This window comes from Acartia tonsa, chromosome 3, assembly GCF_053477335.1.
Source record: "Acartia tonsa isolate MP-2025a chromosome 3, ASM5347733v1, whole genome shotgun sequence".
Classification (NCBI taxonomy): Eukaryota; Metazoa; Arthropoda; class Copepoda; order Calanoida; family Acartiidae; genus Acartia; species Acartia tonsa.
In genome coordinates, this window is record NC_137262.1 from 4048995 (window position 1) to 4065726 (window position 16732).

Consider the following 16732-nt stretch of genomic DNA (forward strand, 5'->3'; position numbering starts at 1 on the left):
AAGATTGTTATTTGTCGATTTTGATAGGTTTTTAGATATGTATAATAAAACACAAAATACAACGATGTTTTCAAGGGAATAAATTCGTTTTTTTAAAGTTTGATTTATTTTTAAATGGGAAGTATTTAAGACTTAATTCTCTAAAAAGTAATCTTAAAAAACATTAATCAGTGACATATATCAACTTAATTCCAGCTTCGTGAACACTTTAAGGTGCGTGCCAATGTAATAGTCAATCAAACTTAAGCAAAATAGTCAAAAAAAGTCTTGTAAAGGGCTAAAATAAACGATTTTGTCGGCAATCTCATTTATTATATGTTCAATTGAAACAGAAAATTGCAAAATCTACTTAAGGATTTTTTTGAATTTTTAAATTTGGCATAGATATTCTAAAAGTATGTAATGGAAACTTTGATATAAGCTCATATCATATCGAACCTATATTCGCCCTTTAAACTGTTTTTAACCTATTTTTAAAACGTATATAAAAAACATACTATGACACCAGTAAAATCAGACTGCAGAGCCTAAATTTGAATTAAGTCCCCAATAAACTTTTTTGGGGGGATTTAAATATTAATTTTTACTGTTGCCGTAGTCATTTTGATCAAAGCAAAAGGTCTTTTTTTATTTGGGTAAAATTCTTAGCTTTTAGAGTGTTTTGCTTCATAAATATTGTATTCTGGTATAGAGTAAAATTAGGCCTTATGATTTTACTATAAAAATTCACTAAAAAGTTAAATCTTTACAATATACCAATGAATTAACATTAACATGTTTGTGTTCGTTCACCTATTTTAAACACATAAAAATTGGCTGTAAAGGGTTAAATTTGATGTCAACATGACAAGATGTCAACAAATGTTTATGCAATACAACAAAATTATTTTTGACACATATACAAATATGATATAAAATAAGATTATTCAAACTTATTTTTTTTAAATATTTTTAAAAATTTTATATCTTTTACGTGTATAGTTTTCATTCTTTTCATTTTAATTAATTAAAAATTATTTAACTACATTGTAAATAAGTCACTTTGTGAAAACACTCTTTCGGAAATCATAAAAAATTGAAATGAAACAAGAAATCTTATTGGTTTAACTATAGCAAAAGTGTTTTATTGTATTATGTTAAATTTTTTACTGAAATTGATTGTTTTAGAAATAAAATTATTTCCATCGAACAGAGTAGAGTTTTTTATTATTGTATTGATATAAACTGAATCATATAAAATTGTTCTGTAAGAAACAATTTAACCCCAAACTAAAAGTTGCTTTTGCTTCCGTAAAATGATAACAGCAACATATAAAATTAATCTTTAAATCCCCCCAAAAAAGTTTATTGGGGACTTAATTCAAATTTGGGCTCTGCAGTCTGTTTCTACTGGTGTCATAGTATATTTTTGATATATGATTAAAAAATAGGTTAAAAACAGTATAAGGGGCGTTGCCACGAAAGGAACTATTCCCTATATTTCTACTCCAAGCTTTCTATGTTTGGTTAGAAACAGCATGTAAACTTGACAAGGATAATAACATCCATCAAAGCAAACCTCAATAAATGCCTAGGTAATCGAAATAGGAATCAATATTTCAATAATCTTGATAAAGAAACAACTACATCAAATGAAAAATATTTCAAAATATTTTTTTAGTCAATATGTTTAAATTGGATATAATTACTTTTTGGCAAAGATTGTAGAGTTGCTTTAGAGGTTTATGTTGTACCTATCTCTTACAGGAATTATTATACAAAGTTAAATAATTCTATCATGCCTAAATTAATTGGCATAGGAATCCGTTACGGACGGACCAACCATAATTGTAGAAAAGCTGCGCTTTTAAAGCATGTCAAGTTTATTTTGAGATGAAATGGTGCATGCACCTATTGCCCCATTTTAAAGCATAACTCTTTGGTGACCTACTCCTTTACTTTTTTTATATTCCCAAGATGACAGATAGATATAGGGTCTGATTTTGTACAGTATATATTTCTTTTCTCGAGTTCTATATTTGTTGTAAAGGTTTATTTATTCAAATTGTACAAAGATATGTTTAAAAGAGAGTATTATTTCAATTTTAGAAGGTTTTTTGTTCTTGTTCTTTTTAAATTGTGAACATTTTCGGACTACTAGTTATCTATCATTATTCTCAAATGACCTTGCTGTAGAAACTGAGAGTACACATGGACTAACATGCTTTCGAAAAGCACCTTTCACGTGTTATACCCTTAGAAATCCATACATTAAGTTGAAGTTGAACACATTTTAAATTAATGATTTTATTTTGGATAAACAGAACATTAATTTCAACATTGATAAACATAACATTTATTGAATAGGGTTGACAATCCGCTTAATTTTCTGGTCGGATTCGGATCCTTATAAAAATCCGCCCAAAAAAATAGCGGATTAATCCGTACAACAATAAAATTGACTATTGTTATTAAGAACATCATTGGTGCGAATGGTCCAATCATAGTGGTTACTCCTTCTACTGCTGGTTCATTTTCATTGTTCTGATCTCCTTTAGTTGTTTCTTCTTCTGCATGAGTGATCTTTGGTTCTATCCAAGCTTTTCTTGAGGCTTTGTTCCTGTGAATATTTACAACATCAACTTTGTTGCAGGATTTCCACTTCTTCTTTATCTTACAAACTCTGCAAAGTCTTATGATTGCCTCAATTATAACTATCATTGAGTAGATCATGTTATCAATGTTGTTATCAACCAGAAATGTGTTTGTGTTTGAAATATCAAGATGCAACTTGTAGCAGAGAATCATTACAGGTCCTAAACTGCACAATGTTCCTTTTTTCTCTAAAGTAAATATTTTCAAGCATATTGCAAATAGAGGAACAGACCAAGCCAAAGGATAAGCTAGTTTATCATGACTTAAAGACAAAAATCTGTATGGAAACATTTCAAATGCTACCCTCAACAGTTGAACTTCCAAAATTGCAGTCACTGGATACAGGTTCAGTTTTAGCCTAGCAGGGTTTTGATAGCATGTGATGTTGCCATTTTCCTCCCAGCTCTCTTTGAGATTCTCCAGGAAAAATGATGAATATATTACATATCCAAATGTAGATGCAGTGTAGAACATGTGCTAAGCCACCACTGATTTTGCTGCTATTGTCAGCAATGTATATTGCATCATGGGTGTGCTTGAGTAATACTCAAAGATGCTACCTAAAATAAATATCTTAAGCTAAAACTTACTTTAAAATTTTTAACAGTAGGGCTTTTACATTTGGATGCACTTTGTCTTTATAGGAAAATTCAAAAATCAATAAGGTACAATTTATGAACAAATCATATTTATTTTGGGGATGGCGATTCTTAAGATTATTAGAAATAATGGTATTATCCTCAGCGCTTGGCTCCCTAGCCTAAAACCTAACATAAAATAGTTGTTCGTCGTTGTCAGGGGGGGGGGGGGGGAAATGTACTAAAATTTTCAAAATTGAAAAAAAATTCTAAGAGGATAACAGCGAAATAATGTTATAAAGTTTTTAATATGTAAGTCGGTAAGTAACAAACAATTTATTTCTTATAATTAATATTTCTGGTGCTTTTCCCTTAAAGTAAATTTAGAGTACTGAATCCCCCTTTATTTTTAAAATGATTAAATAAGGGATTGGCAATATTATTTTCTAGTCCTAACATCTCAGTGTCCTATACCTGCATTGCACTACCAATTACCCTATATAACCTAACTAATAAGTAGGGACTAGTGAGTTCTGTGCTAGACTTGGTACTTTGAGGGAAACCACCATCTTTTTCCTTACCTGATGCAAATAAACTTGGCAGAACCAACACAGAGTATGTAGCTGTCCCTACTGGCTCAGGAACAATTGGCAGATTAATACCCATGAATAGAATACAAAGGCTTACCGTTAAAACTTGTTTGGTTGCCATTTTTAAACTAATGGAATGTTAATTTCATCCAAATTAACTTTGCTCTTTCTCTTATTTCTTATTTTTAAGAATAAGATCAATTTTTTTATAATTATTTCCACCTTAAAGTTAGTATTGATTTTTTATATTATCAAACATATATCATAAGCAAAGCTAATCTCTGGCTTCATTTGTCTGTCTGTATGTCTGCCAGTCAGGCCAAGTGTGAAATGGAAATCCTTTATGAAAATTGATATTAACTTTTTCTAAATTAGAAGTTTTAGAAGTTTTCTGATTATTTCAGCATTTACTGTATTACTCACTTAATCCATCCATATTACAACAAAAAATAATGAGATTTTGTCAGATAATTTATAAATATCTATGCTCAAAAATGTTTGAGAAATAATCCCCATTAGAATAAAATCTATATTTGAATCATTGTTCAGTTGTTCAAATTTTTCTTTAATTCTTTGCGCTTTGGAAATGTTATTCTTTGTCATTCAATATTATTAATATTTGTTAAGGCATAAAAAAATCTTTTCTTTATCTTATTATTAAAATATGTAAGTACATTAATCTGGCTTAAAATTTTTTTTAGTTTACAATTATAAATAAAATAACAGGATGTGTGTTTGAATCAAACTATCTGAAAAAACTGAAGTTTTTTTTTTATGGTTGTTTATGTTTAATCCCTTTTCATAAAAAGCATGCATGTTAGCTTTTTAAAAACAAACATTTTTTGCTTTCTCTGCATGCAGCAAAATCGTGGCATTTGTCCTTTTTTTGTTTGTTAATACACAAGAATGAAACATTCAAATGCTAGTTTCACATTTAGAAAATTAAGTGTAATTTACCATTATGTAATTAACAATTTTAATGTGCTTATGCTTATGTCTGTTAAGATCTCATAAACAAAAGAAGAGATCAATTAAGTATATTGAAGTCAAGTAAATCAAATGTCAAGCGAATAAAACGTGAAAAGTCAAAGAATAGCTTAGTCTTGTACACAGGGCATGTTTGACCGCATCTTTAATTGTTCAGGCCTGTTTGTACTTCTTAAAAATGAACAAAACAAAAACTACCTTCAATCTAAGGTGCTTTCCCTCAAAGTACCTAGCAAAGAACACCCCCCCCCCCCCCCCGGCCCCCCCCCCACCCCACATTCTTTATAAATAAGGGAGCCAGCAGGGGGGAGGTAGCGTTTTACCCTACATAGATCTATCCCTTGACTATATTCTTCATGGAAATATCCCTTTTGTTTAGATATCTGGACATACTTCTGCTGTATTCCCCTACATAGAACTACCCCTTGACTATATTCTTCAAGGAAATATCCCTTTTGTTTAGATATCTGGACATACCTCGCTGTATTCCCCTACATAGATCTATCCCTGGACCATATTCTTCATGGAAATATCCCTTTTGTTTAGATATTTGGACATACTTCTGCTGTATTCCCCTACATAGAACTACCCATTGATTATATTCTTCATGGAAATATCCCTTTTGTTTAGATATCTGGACATAAATCTGCTGTATTCCCCTACATAGAACTACCCCTTGACTATATTCTTTGTGTAAATATCCCTTTTGTTTAGATATCCGGACATACCTTTGCTGTATTTGCCTAAATAGAACTACCCCTCGACTATATTCTTCGTGTAAATATCCCTTTTGTTTAGATATCTGGACATACTTCTGCTGTATTTGCCTACATAGAAATACCCCTTGACTATATTCTTTGTGTAAATATCCCTTTTGTTTAGATATCTGGACATACTTCTGCTGTATTTGCCTACATAGAGCTACCCCTTGATTATATTCTTCATGGAAATATCCCTTTTGTTTAGATATCTGGATATACATCAGCTGTGTTCCCCTACATAGAACTACCCCTTGACTATATTCTTCATGGAAATGTCCCTTTTGTTTAGATATCTGGACATAAATCTGCTGTATTCCCCTACATAGAAATACCCCTTGACTATATTCTTTGTGTAAATATCCCTTTTGTTTAGATATCTGGACATACATCTGCAGTGTTCCCCTACATAGAACTACCCCTTGACTATATTCTTCATGGAAATATCCCTTTTGTTTAGATATCTGGACATACATCTGCTGTATTCCCCTACATAGAACTACCCCTGGATTATATTCTTCGTGTAAATATCCCTTTTTTTTTTAGATATCTGGACATACTTCTGCTGTATTCCCCTACATAGAGCTACCCCTGGATTATATTCTGCCAGAAATATTGAAGAACGCTGTCAGAGCAACCGTGGGTAAATATAATAGATTCATAACTTTAGATGGGCTGTCAGATGTAAGAGTATATCTAACTTAAAAAGGAATAGCTAGCAGACGAACATTTTTATCTATGTTTAGTCACACATGATTCATTCTAAAAATACAAGAGACAAAATTTTTAGATGGTATAATTTCATTAATGCGAGCTGTGACCTAAGAAATTCAACTATATATGTATCTTTGAAATGAAAAATAATGGTCACTGTGTTATTTGTCTTATTAGTGCAAACGAATGGTAGAACACGTTTATAAACTTTAGAGGCCAGTAAAATTCACTCTAAATGTCCACTACATTTACATACTTATCTTAAAAATGTCGGTATTATATTAGGTTTTTTTTCAATTTTGAAAATTTTGGTTGGGGGGGCACAGTGGGATTTTTGGTCATTTTTTAAATTTCCTTAATTTTGAGTTAAATGTCCCAGGGGCTAGTATTACCATTCAAAAGTTGCCATGCAACAGATTTTTTTATATACTACAAAATTAGGCAAAATACAGCCGTTTTGCTGAACGTGGTCAAAGAAATATTTTTAAAAAGTTAATTTTTTCATTAAAATCATCATACATTGCTTTTCCTACTTTTTCCTAGAATAAATTGGTGTAAAAATCTGATTAAATGATATGTAACAATATTTCATTGATATATACAGATGTTTCTACTTTAAAATGCAAAGAAAAATAAGAAAAGTTGTCATAAATCTGTAATTTAAAATCCAAGAACACCTAATATTGCATCTTAAAATAACATGTATTTTTTACGTTTAAAGGTTTTTCTCACTTGGGGCTACGAGGTGCCAAAAGTTATTTAGGCCCTGATTAAATTCAAGTATTCATAATTCAAGATTAGTTCATAACTCTTGGCACCTCGTAGCCCCAAATGAGAAATCCAGCTTAGAAAATAGATACTGTGAAGTTGTATTAATATAAATTAAATACCATTATGAAGTCAAACTACTAAAAATTGATATAATTTAATAAGACACATATTTAATCTTTAAAGGTTACCTTTCCGTTTTTAATAGCAAAGCTATTCTGTAAATGATACGTCCGTCTGTCGGTACATCTGTCCGTTAGAAACATTATTAGGGAAAACGTGAATTTCTCGGCTGCTATTTAAAAGACTTTATTACCATACTAAGAAGCATCCAGATTATAATTTACTAATTCCTTAGTCTATCGGTAATGGTCTGACAACCAGTTGATTTATATTTGAACAAGGATGACAAAATTCATAAAAGCAAAGCTCTGAAACGGGGTGACAGACAAACAGCGTGAATATGTAAAATATATATAAATAAGTCTTGTCAAAATTTTGCCTAAATTTGTTGCAAAAGTTCTTAAATATAAAATACTGTTTAAGGGTAAACGGACATTGTTAGGAATTGATTATAGAGATGCTTCGCTTATAATATTGTACTTATAATATAAGTTAAAAATCAACATAAACGTATTGACATTCTGGTAATGATTATAGGGTTGATACGCTTTCCAAATCGTACAGAACTAATACAGGAATCAATAGAACAATTCTAACATGCCTAAGTTAACGAAAAAGCTAACGTTACGGACGCACGGACGCAGGGACGTACGGACTGACCCTAATTATAGAAATCCTAGACAGCTTTTTTTTTGGGTGGGGGGGGGAAAGATTTACCTCATTGATGGTAATGCGCCCCTAGCATCTAGGGTATTCGAAGGGATATAGAAGGGCAGAAAAATAGCTTAAAACAATACCCAGGCTTATTTATAAAAATGAAATAGCCTAAAACCATCCTATAAGAAGCTTCCCTCTAAAGAACCATATCGGTTCAGTGCAGTGGTGAGTGAGATTCTTCGCTACACACAAAAAAAGCTTAGTACTTTATATTATGGGATATACTGAAAACATATATACAATGATTATTATGAAATAGTTTTAGTAACAAAGCTGCTCAATTTTTATAAATGTGCGTATGTCTTCCTTTCTGTATTTCTGAAACATTTAAATTAAATTTGATTTCTAAGCCACTATTTTTTCTGTCTGTCCTTTAACTTTGTTTGAAATACTTAATTTATATTGTTCTTTCCTTTCAATGGCCTTGGTTTCTAAATTTATAGTAGTCCCTAAATCCACTTTCATTTACTGTATTACTAAAATATTCCATCCAACTATTAAAATTTGAAAATAATAAGGATGACAACATCCATTAAAGCGAAGCTCTGAGACGGTGGGAAAAACGAACATTACCACTTATAGATTGTCATAAATAATCAGAGCATAAATGTATAAAAGTTGAACAGAAATGTAAGTAAATTTGTTGAAAAACTTAATAATTACAGGATAAATTGCCATGTTAAAAGTGGACATTCTGGCTATGATTATAGAGTTGCTACACATTCTAAATCGTACGTAACTACTACAGGAATCACCATGCAAAGTATGATAAGTAAAGTTTGATAAGACAATTCTAACATGCCTATATTAACGAAAAAAAGTTATCCGTTCCAAACAGATTGACAGACGTACGGACGGACACTAATTATAGAAAAGCTTCACTTTTAAAAAAGATTTTACAATATAATAAGGATGACAACATCCATAAGTAATAAAGCACCAAAAAACTTGACATAAACAAAAAAGGCAAATTGAGTTATAGAGCAGTTGTTTAACATAAAAAGAGAGAGATAATAAGCAAAAACTCTTTTGAAGCATGACAGATAAACGGACAAAATAATGTATAGATTAGATGCACATATATTTTAGCTGTGAAAATTACATTTCCCCCATAGCGTTACGGACTGATATCATATGTTATATTTTTTTTAATGTTTAAAAAGTCATATTTGATAAGTAATAGCAGATAGTTAAAAGAAAACGATCAACAAGGAAGTTAAAAAAAAAATTTTGTATAAGCAATACCACGATACATTAAAAAAAACTCTTAGATATCCTATAATATAAAGTAGTAAGATTTTTTTTGTCCAAAGATTAAGATCTCAGTGAATACTGAACCGATTGGTTTCTCTAAATTAACCCTGTGTTGGTTTTATGCTAATTTATTCTCAAATTTAAGACTTGGGATGGGTTTAGGCTATTTTTCTAGCGCTTCGCTGTCCCTTTAAATAAAAAGCCCCTGGAATCCAGAAGAATAGAAGAATATTTTTACTTAAAATCAGTATCGAATTGAGAATGCATATAAAATCTTGAAGAACATCACATTTTTATCCTATTTTGTATGGTGTATGTTTGCAGGGCTCGGCAGCCTGTATACCTCAGGAAAACCATTTACAATTTTAAATATCAACTGAAAGTTTGAACCTGACCCAAGTATAACAATCCCTCTTATCAAAAATCTTTTAAAGCATCAAAATGGGTTTAAATTTACGGCTAAGTCACAGCTGATGCGCAGCTGCCGAGCCCTGTATACTATTTATTGATAACTTAGAATAATATATTATGTATATTAATCATATACACCTTAAAAACTCTCCAAAAGTTTTAATTGAGGTCTCAGTCGATGTTAAAATAATTTTTTTTTATTATGAATAATATCAGAAATTTCGAACTTTTAACCATATGAGTAGAGTAGTTCTAGGGACATTTTTCTTATATAAAATCACAATAATATGTATATAATATGTTATATTACATAAGCTATAACCTGTATATGAAAGAATTTAACTTTATTTTTAGATAAAATAAGCTTTTGTTGGTATTTGTGACTCATAAAGTTAAAAAATCCCCAAAACAGCCAAAAAACCCACTGTGGGGGGGGGGGGGGTGTTGAAGTGCAAAATTATTCAAAATTTTTTAAAAAAAAAGAGAAAAACGCCAAATATTCACCTTAATTTCAAATTTTGCATGTTAAAAAATCTTTGAATATTGAAAATAATGATTTTTTAGAAAACCATCCCCGCCTGCGTGGCAAGAGCCTGCCCTCTGTGCACATCACTATTGCCAGCAACAAGACAGACTTCATTGTCAAGATCTCAGACAGAGGTGGTGGCATCGACCACAACAGGCTCAATAGCGTCATGAAGTAAGTCTTCTTTCTTTTCGCAGCATAAAACAAAAGATATTAAATTAGTGGAATGCCTTAGGCCAGAAACTGATGCAATTTATCGATAGGCACAGTTAAGACGCTCAATATAAAGTATTCCAATTAATAGTTTTGTTTTTAACTAATAAACATTATTTTTAGCAAATGTTTTTCAATAGCAAAGCTACTCTATAAGTTTTTATTCTGTCTGTCTGTAATGTTAGTGCAGATATTTTTTCCCCTGTCATAATATCCACGTTTATCATATATCCATTAAAGTTTTATTTGTGTTTCAGATACAACTTCACAACAGCGGAGGAGAGTACGGAAAATCAAGCAAACACAGGTAATAACAGAGGTGGATTCAAAAAATTTGCCCCACTAATCGCTTAGTGGGGCAAAATTGTTTTCGTGAAAAATACGCCAAAATCACATTAAAAATCTACAAAAATTAAACAAAATCTTAGAAGGGTTATTAACATAAGATTTTTATTTAATTTTTGTAGATTTTTAATGTCCACTAAGCGATTAGTGGGGCAATTTTTTTTTAAGAATCCACCTCAGGGATATTAAGGGATAAGACAATAGACGATAAATTGATATACATCCCCAATGATGATGAGCAAAATTATTCCTTCTGTAGATCTGAATAGTTGGCTGAGAAGTTTGAACACAATACTAATTTTGAATTTTTTTATGAGCCAACGATAATGTGGTTATGAAATTTTAAGTACCAGTCTAATTTATAATTCAATGTTTCTTTCCTCCTTGAGTAAAACAAGAATTGAAAATATCCTGGGCTAGGCAGCTGTTTATATAACAGATCTATAGTATAGATGTATATACAGACAACTACCTCCCTTCATTTAAAGACCTCTTTCGTCTGCTTCTAAACTATTTTCTGCTACTTGGCTATGTTAATATAAGCGACACCTTTGGTTGATTTTCACTGACCCAATAGAAGGGTTGCACAAGGTGGTTGCGATGGGGAGATACAGTTATTTACCCCTTTCTCCCTCTAGTGTTTTACTCTAATGTTGATATGACCCGTTTACCGCCGTTTAGCACCCTAATTGACGTATAATTAATAACTAATTCATCGGACTTTTGAATACGTTCATTTGTTATTAAACACTATTATAAAGTCTAACAAGCGTATATTTAAACAATAATAAACTGAAATCCAAATTAAATCCTTGTAAAAATACCTCATTTGTCTTTAACTTAATGTAGTTAAGTTGGGATAGTACCAAAAAAATATAGATATACCCAAGTTAAAAAATAGCTCTTTAAAAAAGACCCATAAATGCAAAGCTCATCCAAAACATACTGTCAAACCAACAAACATGTATAGAGTGATGTGTTAAATGGACATGCTGACGTTTTGGGGATATGATATAGAGGTGCTACGCTTCCAAAATTGTTACTGACTTTCAGGAATCATCATAGAAAGTTTGATATACGACGTACATACACTAATTATAGAAAAGCTTTGCTTATAAAAAAAATATATATGTTAATATTGATTCAGGTGGCATTTTTGCAAATATGATGGAAGAGGTGAACAGAACAACTTCGGGTCCTATGCATGGGTAAGCTTCACTGTGTTTGTTCCAGACGAACTACACCCCCTCTCTATCCTTTTTTTAAAAAAAGTAGATTAAATACATTGGGAGTTTGTTTTGTTAGTTTATATTTGATACTCGGTAATATGCATTCCCGCAGAGATTTGACTAGGGGGGGGGGCAGTTTTCATTATGCACATTAAGTTCAAGAAATTCCACTAACATTATTCAATTGATGTAAAGGGGTAGTTGCACGAAGTGCATTTCAGCTCGAATTGAGTGAACTGCAGATTTTTTTCTCTGTTCAATAGTTTAAACTACATCTATAGAAAATATATTTGAAAGAATTTCAATTTTCTACCAGGTAGTTTTAAAATTATCACGACTTGAAAATCTTATTTTTTTTATATATGCTGTCCTGTTTCAACAGAATGGCAACTAATTTAGTTATGTCTAATTGTTTGCTATTTATTGTAATATAAAATTATATATGTTTGATGGTATAATTGTAACTTATGCTTGAAATCATTTCTGAAATGTACTTCATGCAACTACCTACCTCTTTCCATTTTTCTCTTTGTAATATTAACTTGTTTGCATATTCTACAAATTCCCTCTAAAAAATACTTTCAATACTATTTAATAAGATCTCCAAAACGACAGCAAAACGGTACTATTATATATTTAGTTATGGATTTGGTCTGCCCACAAGTTCTGCGTATGCCCAATATTTGGGGGGAAGCTTGGAAATCCAATCCCTGCAAGGATTGGGCACTGATGTATATCTCAGGTATGACTCCTAAGACAACAAGGTACAACGTTACAAGTAAAATATTTCTTTAAACAAATCTTAAAATGTTATCTTTCCTATAACAGTATCCTGTACTTAACCATTTTTTGCAACAAATTTGCATACAAATTTTACATACAATTTTATGATACATGCTGCTTATAAAGTTCTCAAACTTACAAGTGTTAATGTTCCTTTGTCTTATTTCGATTTATGGATGTTATCATCCTTGTATCTTCATGTCTATCTTACTTAAATCATGTTATTGCTATTGATTTATTATATAATATGTAATTTTAAAATCTTGTCCAAAGGAAAACGACATTTCATTGATTTGAGAATTTAACTTGGAGAAAAGGAACATTATTTTTTCTCTATAAAAAAAACTCTAAATTAACAAACAAATTCTCAACTGATATATTTGAAAGCGAATTGCAGCTGATTTTAGCCGCCTTATTTTTAGCATTAAACTGACCCAATTTTAGGCATTCCATAGCATTTAAAAGTGTTTGGGGGGTTTAAGTGCTATAGTACAAAAAAGCGTCAAAAATTATTTAACCCGTGCCTTCGGCACCTCGGGGCTAAAAAACTGGTTTTAATCTTATAATTGTACATTCTATATCCGCGGAAAGCTGTTTATAATACGATGCGAGAAACAACTATTATTTAGGCTGAAGCATTTGGAATCTCCAGATCATGAATTGAGAATATAAAATACTTCTAATGGTGGTGTAAAGTTCTAAACTAGAGGTACTACTTATTTATTCGGGGATAATTCAGGTTTTTTTGTGGGGGAGGGGGGGAAACCCGTATTTTATAAGAATAAAAGAATAAATAGTCCCTTTCGTATTTTAGCCCCTGCGGGGAGGCTCTAACCCTGTGGGGCAATCACCTAACCAAATATAACCTAACCTAACCTAAAATAACCTATAAAAAGCCATTTTAAAAATACAACGAATTGCCCCTTATGGGGCGATGTTACGAAAGGGACTATTCCCAAAAATTCTTTGAATTATGCTCTATAATTCACAAAGTCCATTTGTCTCTCCATAATTATTGCTTCGCTGCTTTTAGATGTTGACATCCTTGTTTTTTTTTCAGAGGAACTCAGTCAGAAATTAACCAAAGAAGATAAATTTAAATATCCAGTTGATAATACCTATTTAGTTTAATATTTTTACTTTTTTAGTTTTAGAATTTTATGTATATTTATAATTATTTAATAGATAAATGTTTACTCATATTATTGTGAATAAATTTTAAATTTTAATTATTATAGATTTCTAGGGTCATAATTGATTTTATCTTTGTATAAAAATAGCAGGATGTGTGTCTGTCTGTCCTAAAAGAATGATCAATTGACAATTAAGTTATTTCAACGGGCAGGCTTTGTATCAGGCTTCCAGCTAATTTTAAGTGGAACAGGTCAACCTCCTACTTAGAACGGGTTTATGATGTCGCGGATCTGACAAAGCATTGCGTGAGTGTATGTGTGTGTGTGTGTGTGTACTGTGTAGCCATTGTTTCATAGTATTTGGATTTATGTAGTCATGGAGAAGGACGAGACACTTTTGTATAGCCACTAGGGCTATCAAGCTCCACGCTCAAGTACATTATGCCTTGTCCCGCTGTCTCGATCAATTGTACTACTCTTAATTACCTCACCCTCGCCGAGTATGGCAGGTGTCTTAAATTAAGTCCCCGTTATAGAAGTAGGAACCATAGATTCGAACTCACCACCTCCCTGACGACGAGCAGATTGGGAAGCCTTATTGATCTTTCATTCCTATATCCCCAAAAATATTGCACTTGAAAGTAAATATTTGAATCAAATTATTATAATCAATACTTAATTTTAATAACAAGTTTTATTATTGTATTCAAATTCAAATTATAGTATTGTTTAGGCATATCTAATGATTTATCAACTTGTTATGAAATACCGTTGAAAAGCAATTTAATTCATAAATTAAAAAGCATAAAAGCGAAGCACTGAAATGGTAGGACAAACGGACAATAACACTTGTATAGTATCAAAACTGAATAATCAGAATATAAATGTATAAGAGTCGAAGCAAAATTGTAAGTAAATTTGTTGAAAAACTGCTTGATACAGCATAATGTTTATGGACATACTTACATTTTTAGGACTTGATTTTAGAGTTGCTTTGCTTATAATATAGTACACTGTGGGCTACAATTGAATCAAGACAAAAGTAAGTGCCGAGCCCTGGGACCTATGTAGGGTGAAAATAGACATAAATCCTTGATGATTCCAGGTGGACACAAAATATTTTAGCGGGGTCTTTTGGTTTTTTTTCAATTTAAAGTTCTGAAAAAAAATTGAAAAAAATATGAAAATCTTTAATAAAAAACAAACAAAAAATAATTTTCAATATTTTTTTTTACTAAAAGATACAAACAACTTATATAAATACTATAAGCTTTAAAAAAATCACAATTTTCAAATTTAGACGTTCAATATAAAGATTTGTAGAAAAAACCTAACAACAAATTCTAACATATTTCTGATCAACATAGCAATAAAACGCCTTTTGCAAAATCTTTATCATCAAAAATAAATAGAACTTACTAAAGACTTTTTTTCATTTAAACTTATACTTTTCACATTAATTAACTTTAAAGATTGATTTTTTCTAAAAGAAAGGTTGCGTGATTTTTTTATTCATAATTAATTGCCTAATTTTGAGATTCAGATAAAAAACCTTACTGCTTTATATCATTGGATACTCTACTAGCAGCGGCTACGCCTCTAGAGGCATATAGGGACCCTTAGGTTGGGGGGGAAGACGAACCCCCCCTGACAATTTAAGTTTTTTTTAATGAAAAAGTTAAAAACATTTATTTTGGAGAGTTGATTCTCTTGGGATAGTGATGGTAACCTTCCCCAAAATAGTAATAAGCCTTACCAGGACATATAAGAAGCTACCATGTAAAGAAGAACCATATTGGTTCAGTGGTTAGTGAGATCCCTTGGTGCACAAAGACTCACATAGAACGTGTTACTTTTTTATAAAGATACATACATATATACAAAGAAACTCTACAATCAGAGTATGTCTGTTTGTTCATCTGTCTGTATAAAAACATTACAGAATATATTTATTTGGTACTAGCGGCTACGCCCCTAGAGGCCTTTAGGGGCACTTGAGAGGGGAAGAAGTGGTTGAATTCTACAACTAGATTTTTATTTTAGACTTAAAAAGAAAAAGTTAATTTTTTGTGTGTGAAATGGGGTCCTTTTTTAGGGGTTGATTTCTCCTAGGATGGTGGAGGTACCCTCCCAAAATAAGTTATAAACCTTCCAAGAACCAATGAGAAGCTACATAGAAAAAAAGAGAACCATTGATCATTCTTAATTACTATTTAGGGATCTAAAGGGATAAGACAATGACCGCTAAATTGATTTACATTCCCAAATATGATACATGGATAACCCTTCTGTATGTTTCAGTTAATGGTTGAAATGTTGGGCACTTAATTTAATAATCCAACCAAACAAAAATCGCAACAGGTCCCCTAAGTAGTTAAGCCAACGAATAACAAATTCCTATATTAAACTATGGGGACTAGTCTAATAAATAGCCCATTGTCCCATCTCGCTCTGATTAATATATTTTTGTATCTGTATGTTAAACTTGCTATTTTCTGGGGGGAAGTTGACCCCTTCCCTACTTTCAGTTTTAGTATGTAAAAGAAAAAGTTTTTTTTAAATGTTGGGTAGGAACTAATTTTTTCTAAACTCAAAACTTCTCAGGACCATGAAAAACTTGAACCAAGAAGAACTATATCAGTTAAGCGGTTACAAAGAATCTTCGGTACCGACAGACACCCTTACACACACACACACAAACAGACAGACACAGAAACTGTTACTTTTATATAATGATTAATAGACACTAAACTACTCCTTAGTATGTTCATCCTATTATCAGTCTAAAAGATAGGTCAATAAAGAAGAACCAAATTGGTCCAGCGGTTAGCAAGAACTTTAGGCACAGACAGAAAAAACACACGGACATCCTATCTTTTTTAAACAGGGATATAACTTTTAAACGATAGAAATTTTTTTTTTCTTCCAGATGATATATTCTCCCTGCTTTAAAGCACTATTTATGATAC

At 31.3% G+C, this 16732-nt stretch overlaps 1 protein-coding gene across 1 annotated transcript in view; it reads left to right on the plus strand.

Moving 5' to 3' along the window:
• LOC145313084 (branched-chain alpha-ketoacid dehydrogenase kinase-like) overlaps positions 1-13859 on the plus strand; it is a 41150-nt gene extending 27291 nt beyond the window's left edge. Inside the window, exons 12-18 of the mRNA XM_080152349.1 lie at positions 6094-6190; positions 10099-10234; positions 10531-10580; positions 11766-11826; positions 12488-12589; positions 13260-13339; positions 13691-13859. Of these exons, the coding sequence (XP_080008475.1) occupies positions 6094-6190; positions 10099-10234; positions 10531-10580; positions 11766-11826; positions 12488-12589; positions 13260-13302 (489 nt within the window). The 3' untranslated portion in view covers positions 13303-13339; positions 13691-13859. The remainder of the gene's footprint in view (positions 1-6093; positions 6191-10098; positions 10235-10530; positions 10581-11765; positions 11827-12487; positions 12590-13259; positions 13340-13690) is intronic.
• Positions 13860-16732: the final 2873 nt, after the last annotated feature.